The following is a 15,415-nucleotide window of genomic DNA, read 5'->3' as shown; positions in this document are numbered from 1 at the left end:
TGGATTCTCTCACCTTTATCCATGTAATAACAGGAAAGCAAGAGATTTGTGCTTGATGGGCCTAAAATGGTCAAACAGGTCAAAATTCTTTTTATTTTCCAAAATGAAGCTTATGCAGCCTTAGACATGATATTAGCGATTATGACTTTTCCTTCCATGAACTCACTCCCATGTGAACTTTGCTTTTATTACTTGAATGGCCTTGCCAATGTTGGCTTGGACATCGGAAATTGAGTAGGTCACCACGACCATCTTCGATGTCAATAGCGACACCTTGTGGCCATATTTCATCATCACAAGAGTTAACAGTGGACGTACCAAAGACCCAAGTCTAAGTCTACATGGAACATAACGTCATTGAGTCAGTTCAGAATTGACCAAAAGATGGCTGATTAATGTTTCATAGATTTCTGATGAGATTAAATAATATTACATGATCAAATTTACCAGCTTAAATGTTTATTTACACATATATACAAACAACAAGGGTCCCAAAAACGAGCAAATAAGAAAAGGAGAAAAACAAAAAAAGCTGGTGACAGTCTAACCAAATTCAAAATACATTACTTAAATTGTAAAATGTCCCTCCCAGCACCACATTTCACGTTAAACATTAAATTACACTTTGAAGTATAAAATGAGGCCATGAATGCATGCTTGAACAAGAGGATCATAACACAGATCAAATATGATACATTTTATCCACAGGTAGCAATGTTCATGGGAGAGCCATGCAGACAAAGCGCATGGAAACACATTGTCACACTGTCCTCAGACGAGGTCAGAAACAGACCCTAATCTCCAGCCATTATTCAGAGTATTTAACAATAGTCTGTTAATTAAAACAACACCCCTGCATCGATGTGGTCCAGAATGCATGTGTTGTTATGAGAGCTAGCATCAATGGTGGAGTTTGTTTCGAATGGCCCGGTGCCCAAGGTGGTTTGGAGATTTAACTTAAGGACCAATGCAATGGGGCACCGGGCCATACAAAACGAACTCTACCATTGACAAGAAGCTGCCTTGTGGGGAATCGTAGGTGGCTCGTTTCAGCTTCTTGTATCTTTTTATTGATACCATGTCTTGTTTTGAGGTGTTTTCGCTAGCTAGCTAACCAACAACTGTAACAATGTATTTGTGAGACAACAAGTTCTCATTGTGCAAATGTATTTATGTTTTCAATAAACATTGAGACGAAATATAGTTTACATGTTGTCAACAATCTAAGCCAGGGATGGGGAACTTTGGGGGCCACAAAAAATCTGAACTCATCATGAGGGGCCACAGTGGATCTGGGTCTGGGTCCAAAGCGTCTGCTAAATGGCATTTATTATTATGTGTGTACCTACATGCAATCAGAGCCAGCCCTAGCCTTTTGGGGGCCCTAAGGGAAATGTTGATGCCCCCCAACTTCCCAGCAAAACGTGACAGCGGAAAGAATAATATGCAGTTTTACAGCTAATTTCCTGCAATTCTACACATTTTGCCATAGGGTGGAGAGAAATGTTTGCAGTTTTTAATATGATATCTGAGTGATAGTGACTAACAAAATCAATGGGGTGCCCCTGGTTGGTAATTTGACCATGATTGCCACAAGTTTAGATTGCTGGCAAGGCTAATTTACAAATCTAAAACATTTTAACTGACATGGGCTAATTGAGTGACTGTCAGTGACTGACGTAACATGAGAAAAACTGCTGATACACAACCAAATTTACCCATCACTGATCTAAGCCAACCCTGTCTCTATTGCCCCATAGTTGTGCACATGTCGATTTTGTTGCTAAACAAAACCGCCCCTGGCCTCAGTTGACGCGGCAGGCGCGAATCATCAGCAGCTGCAGGAGGATGAAGAGTGGCGAGACAATGAGACCGAACCACAGGTCGCGTGCCTGCTCCTGCTCTGCCAGCTTCTGGCACAGCAGCACCTCACACACCAGCTTGAGGCTGAGTACCGTCAGCACCCACAGCAGCCTCAGCACTGCCAGCCTTTTCTCATTCTCCTGGTACAGCCGGATGGACACGATGGCTGTGAAGTAGGTGCTGAGGCCATCAGCGGCAAACAGAGGGATGAAGACCAGCCACCAGCTCATGCTGGGGTCGAAGAGGTCGGCACGCAGCGCTACCAGCACGCTGAAGACCAGTAGAGCCCCCAGGTGGAGGAAGAGCTCAAAAGTGGCAAAGCCCAGCCATTGGACCAGCTCCCGCAAAGAGAACAGCATGGCCTTAGGGTGGAGGAAGTAGAGGCAGGTGGACTGTTCAACCAGGGATGAACTGGGGTATAGTCACTGGTTCGACTCAGGAGAGGTGATGTTCCAGACTCAGGGTGGTAAAGTGTGAAGGAAAGGAGACATGGAGGTCTGGGCAGGAATCCACAGAAGGCAATAGGGAATGGCCCTCTACGACGAACTGCTGCACAGACGATAAAACTCAGCTACATCATTGAAGACAGTGGGGGGCAGAGAGGACAGAATACTGTGAGCCAGTGAAGAGCTTCACATGTGGAGGATGTCTTCAAGGAATTAAGGTGTTCTGCCTTTATTTAGAAACAGAGATATTTTATTCAGAGCATGACAACAACATTTCACTTACATGTATTTAAAATGGACATACACTGTAAACCTAAACAAAGTGACAGTAATAACGATATTTACTTAAGTTCCCTTTTACCAGGTTACATTGCAACAAGCGTGAAGTCGGTTGAAACAAATGTATCAAAAGTTGCAAACATTGTTACAATCTCAATCTGTAACGTTTGTCTAGACGAAACGGAAATTGATGTGTCGTTCAGAAATACAATGTATCGAGGGTAGTGATGAGAGTTGAAATCGCTTGCCAGGTAACGTTAGCTGGCTACATTCATGGATGTAACTGACAACAACAGCTCACAAACGAATAACGTAATAGCTGTCTAGTAGTTAACCGATCAAATGCTGTATTGTCAGATTTTTCGGCTAACTAACGTTAGCTGAGATACAGTCAGAAAGTGCTAGCACAATTAGCTAGCTATCTACAGTATCTCGTAGCCCTTCTTCATCTCATACTAGCTAGCTACCATCACCACATGCAACTATTTCTCATTCTTTGCATGTGTCAAATGATAGGGGTTATTGTATGGTTTTACCTTAATTCATTAAGTTCCGATTCAAGTCAGCCTTTTCGTAATGTTTTCCTTCCTTCCTTCACTGAGATAGTGTACGATCGCGAGAACTTGTACGTTCACGGAATTTACGGTGGCCGGTTAGTGCATGAGACTAGCGCAAGCCAAGGAGCAAGGACGTACTGTACAAGGTAAGAACACTAACATTCATTCATTTATTTATTTTAGTAAAGTTAACCTTGCTGTATGTTAGTTTATGCTGATAAGTTACGTTTTGGATTTTGCAAGGTGAACAAGTTATACATCTGCGGAATATGGGCAGGAGGAGTTGCAAGTGTGCTTGCTATAGTCGTGTTGTGTAAGGAACTGGCCAGTTTGAGAGCACATGATTCTTGATAGAAGAAGTTGAAGTTAGCTTTCTGTCATTACATTTAATTGTTTTAAAACTATTGTTTTATAACAGATTTAGCTTAATTTATTAATCAGCACTAATAGTAGGTGTTAGTTGTATGTCAAAGCACAATATTGTAAGCTTGCTTGCTAAATCAGGCATTTACCTAACGTTGTATTTTTATTTGATCAAACGCGCATTTTTTTTGTCAGGTAACGCTCTACAAGTCTCCAGCTGTGAACTTTTTATGTCAGATGTCAAAGCATGCATTTTTCTTCTCTGGTCCGCGTGCTTATGGATAGGTCCTAAGGAAATAGGAATTATCCACGGACCTTCTCTGGTCACCCATTTGATTCGAATATAGCCTAATTACCAGGTTATTTGAATAAAATCAGCCATTTTAATATAGATGTAGACCTTTAATGTTAATAATCTTGAAATTATAGAATTAAACGGATCTGGGATGTGCTTTCATAAATGTGAGCAATTACTCTTGCTCCAGCTGTGTGTGAACCAGCATTATCACTGCTGTCACTCAGGGTCATCCAATTGTTTAGTTTAAGTCGGGTTTCACGCATGCTTGGTCAGTGAATGTGTAAACCATTCTCTCATTCCAATGCGTCTCAGAAATGTGGGGGTGAATAAAGGTGCCATTGTCAAACACCTCTCTTCCTCTCTCTTTCTCAGGGCAAAGATGCAGCCGGTCGAGTCTCTCCTCCACAGTGGCTATTTCCACCCAACTCTCAGATACTGGCAGACCTGTGCCTCAGACTTGAGACCTGAGAACCTCATCTACCCCATCTTCGTCACGTAATGTCTCTCCTCTACCACATAGAGACTAGGATACCTTGATGTTGTGATACAAATGACAAATGTGACTGACTTACCTGGTTAAATAAAATAAATAAATAAATACAATCAGGGGTAAAGTGGCTGAGCAGCAGGATAAAAAAATAAATAGTAGCAGCAATGTATGGCGTGTGTGTTAGGAGAGAGTCATGTGAATAGAGGCACAACAGATAGTGCTGATGACTGGGAACTCGCCCCCAGTGATGAACTGGTCCGTCCAAACCACGTATGAACAAGGGAATCTATATTCGGAGAGCCTGTTTCTGTCCTGCCCTTGACTTTGGTGCAGGGCATGTGATGTCCATAGCCCTTTCGTCGCAAAACTCCCTGATCTTTTCAAAAATATAAGTTTGTCTAGCTGTGTCCAGTCCAGGTGGTGCTTGTACAGGCAGACCATCTATGGGAGGAAGGATGTCAGCATTGCGCAGCAGCTGAAACCTGGTCCCGACTGAGTCCGAACGCTCCTTGGCGACAACAACACCAGGCTCCAGAGCATCAAAGCTGTAAAACAGTAAATACAGTTTAGAAGACATTCAAACTTGCATAACATCAATTAATCTCCCAAGTTTAGATAAGAAGAATAACCTCATACAAAGCAATGAAAATGATATTCACCTGAAGTGCTGGTACTGCTTAATCTGTGGCAGCGGCCTGAAGTACGGAGTCAGGTGTTGTTGCCAGCCATAGCTTTCCACCAGCACCGTACCGTCCTCCAGTCCAAACAGCTGTGGGATGTTGACCCCTGTCACAGTGCTGTCCTTCACAACGCCAGCAATCTCGGACAAAGTGTTCACTCTGGTCTTTCTGAAGCGCTGCTTGACGAGGCCGAAGCACCAGTCGGGGCAAACTTGGTGTGACCTGTGATCAGGAAGTGAAGGTCCAGACTGTGGTGGAGCTTGTGCATGGTCCGCCAGGCACAAACTTGTTCTTGTTTGGGCCACTGCAGTTATCACAATTCACAACACGTGTTTTCCCAACTCCGTAGTTGGTGAAGAAATGGTGCATGTAGTTGATGACTGTGCTGCTGCCTTTGCTGGATGACATGCCTTCTTCAATCAAGTAGTTGACTTGTGGTATTCCTTCACAGCAGACACCAAACAAGCCATACTTGCGAGGAGTTAAAAAGTAGATGGGTCCTGGCTGCATAGGGTCCTGGCTGCATAGGGTCAGAAGGATTATACATTTCCTTTAACTTGCAATGAAAACAACTTTCTGACAAAATTTGAAGCGTGTAATATCTGAATCTGTAGCTAGACTCTTACCCGTATACATGGATGAACGCTTCACAGCAGACTGCAAACCCTTTCATTAAATAAGACGTCCTATGTCGTTTCCGTTTTGTTTGTACAGCTTGCTTGGCCCATTGTGTCAAGTCACTCTGGTTCACATCGTCTGATTCATTTTCACAGTCAAAGAGAGTCAGCATGGTACGATCGTCCTCCTGAAAGTAGTCCATCACAACTTTTTCCCACTGACCTTTGTCGATAGCGCTTGATAAATTTAGGGCATCAATGTTATTGAGAGCAGTAGCAACACATTTGCAGTTCTCCATGGCTAACGTTATCTTTCGAAAAAAAACTGCAGTAGAAAGGATTATCTACACATAACGAGCAGCTCATTTTATAGACAGAAGATGCTACACGGCAGACCAATCCGAAACTCATCTTTCGGCATGTCCAGCCCGTTCATTATCTCAGCCAATCATTGCTAGAGGGAAAGTTCCTGTATTTCTGTGGCTAAACCAGCTAGGCTTGTAATTTAACAACTTTATTCGTATTTACAGATGGCATACAAGTTTGTTATTAAGGCACATGAAAGTTCAAATGTTGAAGAAGGCATTTCTGCCCAAAAACATATTTTGATAAAAATAAATGTTAAAATGCCTCACCTGTTAAATCGTGACTTGCGACATACGACTAGATTCCTGAAACTAGTCACAAATGTCAAAGTCAGGTAAACTGTATATATTTGGGTGGCTATGTGTTTTTGTAACACGCCAGCTTTCTGGTTCTTTTCTCCAACAGTGACAGTCCTGATGCTGTGGAGCCCATCGCTAGTCTACCTGGCCAGGCCAGGTAATGACTCCAGATTACCTGTTCATTTGGTTGATAATCTCATCTATGGTAATTTCTCATCTACGCTGGGTACGGTAGTTGAATACCCACAATGTGCTGTTAATGTATCATGTTTTGTAATCATATTTTAAAAACATATGACTTTGAAACAAAAATACTTTAAATGAGAATTCTCATGGCTGAGTGAGAATGAGCGAGGGATGGGACCATTGAGAGCAAGGCTGTGACCTCCAGATAAATACTGTGAGGCAGGGTGGATCCAGAGCCAACAACTGGGCCAAGATAAGAAGAGAATCCGTTAGCTTTTTGTCCCTCACAACCCTCCCTTCTCATGCACCATTTGGTTACAATAAAATAGGCTGTAAACCAATACTGAGCCCTAAGGTACTATTATGTGTCAGAGTTGAAACTATAGACACAGTATTTATCTCACTTACTAAGACTGATTTGGTTTGTTGACCAAAACAAACATGATTTTAGGCTATGGAGATCAAATACATCACAATGCATTGCTAATGAAGTGCCACTATGTAATTCCTTGCCTCAAAGTTGTATTGAAATAGCACTTTGTAGTTTGTCCACTCCCTGTGTCTCCCTCAATGTCTTTTTTCTTTTTTTCCCTCTCAGATATGGAGTGAATAAACTGGAGGGCATGCTTCGCCCCCTTGTGGAGAAGGGCTTGAAGTGTGTGCTGATTTTCGGAGTGCCTGCGAAAATCGCTAAGGTACCAGTAAACTATACTGAACAAAAATATAAACGCAACATGTAAAGTGTTGGTCCCATGTTTCATGAGCTGAAATAAAAGATCCCAGAAATGTTCCATATGCACAAAAACCTTATTTATCCGATTTTGTGCACAAATGTGTTTACATCCCTGTTAGTGAGCATTTCTCATTTGCCAAGATAATCCATCCACCTGACAGGTATGGCATATCAAGAAGCTGTTTAAACAGCATGATCATTACACAGGTGCACCTTGTGCTGGGGACAATAAAAGGACACTCTAAAATGTGCAGTTTTGTCACAACACAATGCCACAGATGTCTAAAGTTTTCAGGGAGCATGCAATTGGCATGCTGACTGCAGGAATGTCTACCAGAGCTGTTGCCAGATAATTGAATGTTAATTTCTCTATCATAAGCCGCCTCCAACGTAATTTGAGAGTATTTGGGAGAACGTCCAACCGGCCTCACAACCGCAGACCTCGTGTAACCACACCAGCCCAGGACCTCCACATCCGGCTTTTTCACCTGCGGTATCGTCTGAGACCGGCCACGAATGCTTCTAATCAAAATAGTCACCTTACTTTGATCCTTAAAACATAAATCGATACTGTCATTAACTTAGTTCTTCAATAATTATGCATAATACTTGTTGGATCCGCATTTGGTGTCCAGTTGATTGTTACACCAGTGTAATTTTCACACATCATCTGATCCAGGAAGGACTTTTCCTAATGACAGTCAAGTGATGAACAGCTGTTGTGATAGTGTATGCGATGCAACAACAGCCCAAGTGTGGGGAAAAAAGGTGTTCACGAGGAATGTCCAGAATATTGGTGTCTCATTCGTTACGCTGGTGAAGACAGTTGTGCCTGGATCCAAGTTGGATCTAATTTCCCTAGCGAATTGATGTTGATCATCTGTTGTTGTCTGCTTGATTAACAGCAGGGTCTCGTTTGATTTAAAAGAGAAAGCATTAAGGTAATGAGTTTATGTTTTTGTGCCTCGGATTGGACAGAGTCTACTGTGCGCAATTATGTAGGATATTCTCGATATAATGACAAATGACATAGCCTAGTGGTCTTATTCACAATATGATCAGGTAATGAAATAACATGAAAAATACATTTTGTTTTCCATGTTACACCTGCAATTTTATACAATACAAGGGGCTTGAAGTTGGTGCTCAGAAATTCAAGTACTGGAATACGCCTACCTTGAACATAAGACATTTCCTCAATTTGGTGCGTGAAAAGTCCTAATTATTGTAGCCAATTTATAGGTTCTCCTGCTTCCTTATAATTATCTGTGATTTAATTTTTGATCGGTTTTTGTGAGAGATGGGGCCACTTTCGTTTGTTTCCAGCCGCTTCAATGGAAGGGTGTTGGGCTTCTCTGTTGCGGTAAGTCCATGTGCGGTTATAATGAGGATGAGGATAATTGGCTTCAACTTGGCTTTCCATACAAATCCTTCAATTAAAAAAGGAACCTGGTTTTTGGTCACTTTGTCATTATAAAAACAGCGATGGTGAGATTCAAATGGTGAGATTAATGCTACAGCTACTCATGGCTTTATTATGTGTCCCTGCGTCTGCCACATAGGCTACAGAAAAATCACCATGCATGCATCCAAACTATTTAGTCAGGCAATGGCCACATTATTCTCACATTTGCATAGGCAAGGCCTACATTTTATTATTCTTAAAGTGTTAATGGACTACTGTTTTGACACTTTTTGCATGCTGTTTGGGGGGGGGGTTCTATATTAGGCCCTGCATGTACAATTATATAAAATATACAGTTGTGTAACATTGAAAAAGTCCCTGAAAGTCATTGAATTTGACTTGCCAATGTATGTATGAACCCTGTTTAAAGGATGTATAGTCCTAGGCCAATGTTGTTGTTGTATAGGGGGAGTTATGGGTCAATTTGTATATATTCACTTTTATTCCTCTAAGTACACATGTGGAACTGCATGAAAATCATATATATATATATATATATATATATATATATATGTTTTTAAACCATTTTGAAATGTTGATCCCGATGTCACACATTGGTCCTATTTATTTATAGAAAGACCCATACAGATGTATGATCTTAATTTGATCACTTTTGTTGTTGAGAATGTTCCTGCACAGCAGGAAATGCAAACTTGTAGTGTATTTGTCACACCCTGGCTCTGGGGACTCTAATATGTTGAGCCAGGGTGTGTAGAGTCTATGTGTTTTGGTTCTACGTTCTAGTCTAGTATTGTGTTTCTATGTTGGCCAGTGTGGTTCTCAATCAGAGGCAACGAGTATCAGCTGTTGCTTGTTGTCTCTGATTGGGAGCCATACTTAAGCAGCCAGTTTTCCCACAGTGTTTGTGGGATCTTGTTCCGTGTTGGTTTATGTGTGTTAACCAAGGACTTCATGTTATCGTTTGTTGGTGTTATCTTTCTAATTAATAAAATATGTTCGCATTCAACGCTGCGCGTTGGTCCTCCTCCTTCGACGATCGTGACAGTATTCAAGGTTTTAAAAGTCTTCTTAAGTTAGTCATTTCCACTTTTCACAATTTCAGACTTGATTTGCCCTAATGTAAAATGTATCATTAATTATAATCCACATTTCCTGTTGCTGCAGGATTATTTTCCTGCTGCAGGATTATTTTCCTGCTGTAGCAAACTGGCTCAATTTAAGATTTTACAATCTGTGTGCACTTGTAAACTTGGTATGTCTTTAAAAGGCTGACGCCAGTTTTCTTGCACACCTTGTCATCCTCTCAGGATGAGAGAGGTTCGGGTGCAGACACAGACGATACTCCGGCAGTGTTGGCTGTGAAGCAGATAAAGTCTATTTTCCCTGACCTGCTGTTGGCCTGCGACGTCTGCCTCTGTCCCTACACCTCACATGGACACTGTGGTCAGTCACTCTCTACCACATTCCATTCGTCTAAAACGAATGCAAATATAATTTCTTTTGATCGACAGTACAGTGTTATAAGACTGCCCTCTGATTCTCCCTCAGGAATCTTGCGAGTGGATGGCACTCTGGACAATGGTGCCAGTTGCCAGCGTCTGGCAGAAGTGGCATTGGCCTATGCCCGCGCTGGTGAGTCTGGTCACTCCTCACCCCTCTGTTTTCTACTCTCACTTCTAAAAATAGTGTTTATCAATACCAATGTTGATATTCTTTATGGGGCCTTACACCCATGTCAATAGTTCAAGATCTCTTGTTCGTCTCGTACAGGCTGTCACATCATTGCACCCTCTGATATGATGGATGGGCGAGTGGGAGCCATCAAACAATCGCTGATGTCCAATGACATGGGCAACAAGGTAACAGCTGGGAGCACTAGTTTGTACATAAAAATATAACACATTCATATGGACTCAATAAGGAAAGGAAAACTTGCTGTAAGGAAATCCTCAGTAAGGAAACCATTTGCTATAAGGCAGAATTTCCTGAAAGAAAATGTCCAAGAAAATACATGTATTTCCTCCTTCTCCTCAGGTGTCAGTGCTGAGCTACAGTGCCAAGTTTGCTTCCTGTTACTATGGTCCCTTCAGGTAACAATTGATTGTAAAACTTAAGATGGACAGAAAATGCATTACTTACGCATCACGATTTGACAGGATGTTCGAAGATCTATTATTCTTTTTGTGTGTAGAGATGCAGCACAATCCAAGCCAGCATTTGGAGACAGGCGCTGTTATCAGCTGCCCTCCGGTGCAAGGGGCCTGGCACTACGAGCTGTGGTAAGAAAGTGTCTGAAGTGCATCCATGTGTATTAGGGGGAGAGAGAGTGTGTGTTTGTGTCAGAGATATTCTGTTTACCCAGCTGGTTGAGGTTTTGTTTATGGTTTTATCTCAGGACAGAGATGTCAAGGAGGGAGCAGATATGCTGATGGTGAAGCCAGGACTGCCCTATCTGGACATAGTAAGGGAGGTCAAAGACAAGGTCAGTATGTTCTTCCTCGTTAACCCCTTTCGCTGTCTGGTCACAGAGTTTCAGCCTCCGGGAGTGGTATTGACAGTTTGAGCTAAATAACCACACCACACTAAATTCCAAGGGTACATAAACAAGCTTTTCATCAGTTATCTATGAAGACTACAAAACATGCCTATTCAGCTTCTCTTCTGACAACATACATGTTTTCACAATATCTTTCACAATAGTTTCACCTGCTCCATCGCTTTCTTACCATCCTTCTATGGTCTCTTCCAGCACCCCACTCACCCGCTGGCAGTGTATAACGTGTCGGGGGAGTTTGCCATGCTGTGGCATGGGGCCCAGGCTGGCGCTTTTGACCTGCGCACCGCTGTACTGGAGTCTATGACTGCCTTCCGCAGGGCAGGTGAGAGAGGATGGGAGACTTGGGGTCTGGAGGAACAGTGCTCTGTTCTCTATAGAGAAAGAGTGAGTTCTACTGCTCTAGTTACATATTATTCCCTCTGCTCAAGGTGCTGACATCATCATCACCTACTACACACCTCAACTGCTCACCTGGCTGAAAGAGTAACAGACAGAAGGATGGACATAGAGATGGATCATGCAGCAAACTCCTTTTTACTTAACTGTGCAAGGCTGAACTACACTGACAAATGGGGTCTATTCAAACCAAACTGACGTGAGAACAGGCAATCTATCTTCATACATTAATTTACAGTTTTTTTCTATATAACATTGTTACTTCATTTTTATTTATTTGTTTGTGTGCAGCAACCACAAATTCTCACCAAAGATGGGAGTCTTGTAGCTAGTAGCCACTTTTGTAAAGCGTATCAAATTAGCTTTGAATGGTTTGTCTAATGTTAGATTAATTTTTTTAAATATAAAATCTGTTGATTGTCTTGTTGGTTTATGGCCATTTTTTTTTACTATTCTATAGTTTTCTAAATAGAGTATCATGGATATAGGCCTTTATTTGACTTTTTATAGTTTGTTCTTTGACATCTGTAATAGCTCTGGCTTTAGCACTGATATTTAGCAGTGGTTGTAAGGTTGGGTTAAGAAACCTGTAAAGCTCTTATTTACCAGGGTAAATGGTCCTGTCCAAGAAAAGAGATTTGTTGGATAACAGCAATAAAGCTACAATAGAGTCTGAAATATGCTTAATCAAGTAACATTTTCTTAATGACATAACTTTGTTCAATACTTTTGTCATAGATTTGATTAAATATAGTGAAAGCAATATAGGTTGCAGTTCAGCCAAACACTACTCTGCTGGTCACCTTCTGTACTTGGGTGTTGTCAGATATATCCACCTCCCAAACAAGGAGTTTACAGACAAGTCGTCATTATCAAAAGCACAGAGGAATAGTACCCGCTAGCCATATGCAGAACGATCAGTGAAATCTTGAAGGAAGGATGCATTTTCAAAGTACTAAAACCCTAGCCCTAGTCCCTCTCTAAAATGGCCATCTAAGAGATAATCTTTCTGGCTGGAGGGTTTTGACTGGATGGTGCCCCTTTGGAGACTGTCCACACATCCTCCCCTGCAAAATAGAAAAACAGGAAGACGTTTAACATGCTTTACTCAGCTACTGTACCTACACATGCCCATAGCTTCGACAGGAGAACTCAACACAAACTAGATGTAGACTAGACATACACATTTTGGCAGGTCAAAACACTTACCCTTGTGCTGGTATTGTCATCCTGTAGCTGATTTGATCTTTCTTGAGGGGCAGCAGCAGGCAGCTATGCTGTCAGCCACATAGGACAGCACTGAGTAGGGACACAATTTGTTAATATGCAGTATTATCGTATGTGTCCGTGTCTCAGTGCTTTCATGTCTTTTCCTCATCCTATATCTTTATTACATTGTTACTACATATACACTACCATTCAAAAGTTTGGGGTCACTTAGAAATGTCCCTGTTTTTCGAAAGAAAAGCCATTTTTTTGTCCATTAAAATAACATCAAATTGATCAGAAATACAGTGTAGACATTGTTAATGTTGTAAATGACATGTAGCTGGAAACGGCTGATTTTTAATGGAATATCTACATAGGCGTACAGAGGCCCATTATCATCAACCATCAGTCCTGCGTTCCAATGGCATGTTGTGTTTGCTAATCCAAGTTTATCATTTTAAAAGGCTAATTGATCATTAGAAAACCCTTTTGCAATTATGTTAGCACAGCTGAAAACTGTTGTTCTGATTAAAGAAGCAATAAAACTGGCCTTCTTGAGACTAGTTGAGTATCTGGAGCATCAGCAATTGTGGGTTTGATTACAGGCTCAAAATGGCCAGAAACAAAACTTTATTCTGAAACTCGTCAGTCTATTCTTGTTCTGAGAAATGAAGGCTATTCTATGCGAGAAATTGCCAAGAAACTGAAGATCTCGTACAACACTGTGTACTACTCCCTTCACAGAACAGCGCCAACTGGCCATATCTCAGACTGCCCATCTTAATCTTTTTTTTTTATTGGCCAGTCTGAGATATGGCTTTTTCTTTGCAACTCTGCCTAGAAGGTCAGCATCCCGGAGTTGCCTCTTCACTGTTGACGTTGAGACTGGTGTTTTGCGGGTACTATTTAATGAAGCTTTAATGAAGCAGTTGAGGACCTGTGAGCCATCTGTTTCTCAAACTAGACACTAATGTATTTGTCCTCTTGCTCAGTTGTGTACCGGGGCCTCCCACTCCTCTTTCTATTCTGGTTAGAGCCAGTTTGCGCATTCATTTCTCAGGACAAGAATAGACTGACAAGTTTCAGAAGAAAGTTATTTGTTTCTGGCCATTTTGAGCCTGTAATCGAACCCACAATTGCTGATGCTCCAGATACTCAACTAGTCTCAAGAAGGCCAGTTTTATTGCTTCTTTAATCAGCACAACAGTTTTCATCTGTGCTAACAAAATTGCAAAAGGATTTTCTAATGATCAATTAGCCTTTTAAAATGATAAACTTGTATTAGCAAACACAACGTGCCATTGGAACACAGGACTGATGGTTGCTGATAATGGGCCTCTGTACGCCTATGTAGATATTCCATTCAAAATCAGCCGTTTCCAGCTACAATAGCCATTTACAACATTAGCAATGTCTACACTGTATTTCTGATTGATGTTATTTTAATGGACAAAAAAATTGCTTTTCTTTCGAAAACAAGGAAATGTCTGTGACCCCAAACTTTTGAATGGTAGTGTTTACTAGGGCTCTTTGTTAGGAGAGCAGATTTTTTTTAACTCCAGTGAATTTCAAAGCTTTTTATTTGTCTGACAATGTTTTGTCATCTGTAATCGCCCCTACATTTGTCTTTTGTCAAAATTGTGTAGTAGACCTTTACAGTAGATCACAGTTCAGATTATCCACAATACAATCCTGCACTTTTGTCTATCTACAAGGACAACCAGAAAAGCTATGCCACAGGCTGGTAAAATGATACCACCCCTATCAGGTTTCAGGTTGTAACTCCTTGGCCAATTGAAAAAAATGCAAACCATTCTCTTATAGGTGTCTTATTTTGATAAGCATGAAAAGGAATTACTCATTAGACAATGGTAAATTATTGCATTCATTGAATAGTGCATACAATTCTGATTTTAGTAAAATATTGAGTAAACCAAATTATGGTATATTAGACTTGTATTTATTTGCTATATAATGTTGTAATTTTCTTACCGCTGAAGATGAGTCACAACATGGCTTGGCTTCAGAAGATGGTGTTGGTCATATACTATATGGGTTGTGGGTGGTAGCTTGTACAGTCCCAGGAGCTGAACAAAAGTGCTCAGTTCTATGCAAGTGTTCTAGCTTTTGGAGGTGTGTGCAGACTGCACAGACAAGCCAATGAGAGAACGTTCATCTTCACAGATGCCTGCATCAGCAATTATGGATGAATAATGCAGAGGAAACAAATGTCTTCGTCAAATATTTTCAACAACTACATGGTTTTGCTCATTCTATTTTCCTGTACCCAAGAATACATTTAGTAGGCCCATCTTTTATACACCCAACATATGTGTATTTGTTTACTATTGTTATTCGTTTTGTGTTAATAACCCTCTCTGATGGTGCACAATAATTCCCTAACGATCAATTGCTGCTGTGTAATTGATTGGTTTACCCCTGGTTTTAATGTCTATGGTTTACCCTTCTGTTGAGATGGCGATTGTTCTGAAATCCACTTTCGGGTGTGTAACATGTGGGACAGGACAGACTTCTCGCGGTCGTCACTAGTTACCACAAACTCAGTGATAACGATGGTTAACTCCGCCTATTTCTACAATTTATCTTCTTAAAATCTGATTTTAAACCTAACCTTAATTATATTGCTAAC

General features: G+C 41.1%; 2 protein-coding genes and 1 long non-coding RNA gene across 4 annotated transcripts; 1 reads left to right on the top strand and 2 right to left on the bottom strand.

The window, feature by feature from the left end:
- Nucleotides 1-1,258: 1,258 nt before the first annotated feature.
- tmem203 (transmembrane protein 203) lies at nucleotides 1,259-3,227 on the bottom strand. Its single transcript, XM_041898419.2, has 2 exons — nucleotides 3,125-3,227; nucleotides 1,259-2,536 (listed from the first exon to the last, which is right to left on the bottom strand). The coding sequence occupies exon 2, from the start codon at nucleotides 2,220-2,222 to the stop codon at nucleotides 1,806-1,808; it is 417 nt and encodes a 138-aa protein (XP_041754353.1). The 5' UTR covers nucleotides 2,223-2,536; nucleotides 3,125-3,227; the 3' UTR covers nucleotides 1,259-1,805.
- On the top strand, nucleotides 3,210-12,234 carry LOC121582539 (delta-aminolevulinic acid dehydratase). The gene is made up of 12 exons (XM_041898412.1): nucleotides 3,210-3,291; nucleotides 4,179-4,301; nucleotides 6,365-6,415; nucleotides 7,043-7,139; nucleotides 9,911-10,046; nucleotides 10,152-10,235; nucleotides 10,374-10,462; nucleotides 10,638-10,693; nucleotides 10,795-10,882; nucleotides 10,999-11,085; nucleotides 11,353-11,482; nucleotides 11,589-12,234. The coding sequence occupies exons 2-12, from the start codon at nucleotides 4,186-4,188 to the stop codon at nucleotides 11,645-11,647; spliced, it is 993 nt and encodes a 330-aa protein (XP_041754346.1). The 5' UTR covers nucleotides 3,210-3,291; nucleotides 4,179-4,185; the 3' UTR covers nucleotides 11,648-12,234.
- LOC121582549 lies at nucleotides 11,985-15,310 on the bottom strand. Of its 2 annotated transcripts, none has more exons than XR_006003366.2 (4): nucleotides 15,229-15,310; nucleotides 14,758-14,953; nucleotides 12,766-12,855; nucleotides 11,985-12,623 (listed from the first exon to the last, which is right to left on the bottom strand). It is a non-coding gene; the product is annotated as an uncharacterized LOC121582549 (long non-coding RNA). The 2 variants fall into 2 exon arrangements; XR_006003367.2 differs by having other exon boundaries at nucleotides 15,203-15,269.
- Between the last annotated feature and the right edge of the window lie 105 nt (nucleotides 15,311-15,415).

The sequence above is a fragment of the Coregonus clupeaformis genome, chromosome 15 (assembly GCF_020615455.1).
Source record: "Coregonus clupeaformis isolate EN_2021a chromosome 15, ASM2061545v1, whole genome shotgun sequence".
In the NCBI taxonomy this organism is placed as follows: Eukaryota; Metazoa; Chordata; class Actinopteri; order Salmoniformes; family Salmonidae; genus Coregonus; species Coregonus clupeaformis.
The sequence above is the reverse complement of the archived record's forward strand: the minus strand, read 5'-3'. Positions and strand labels throughout refer to the sequence as shown.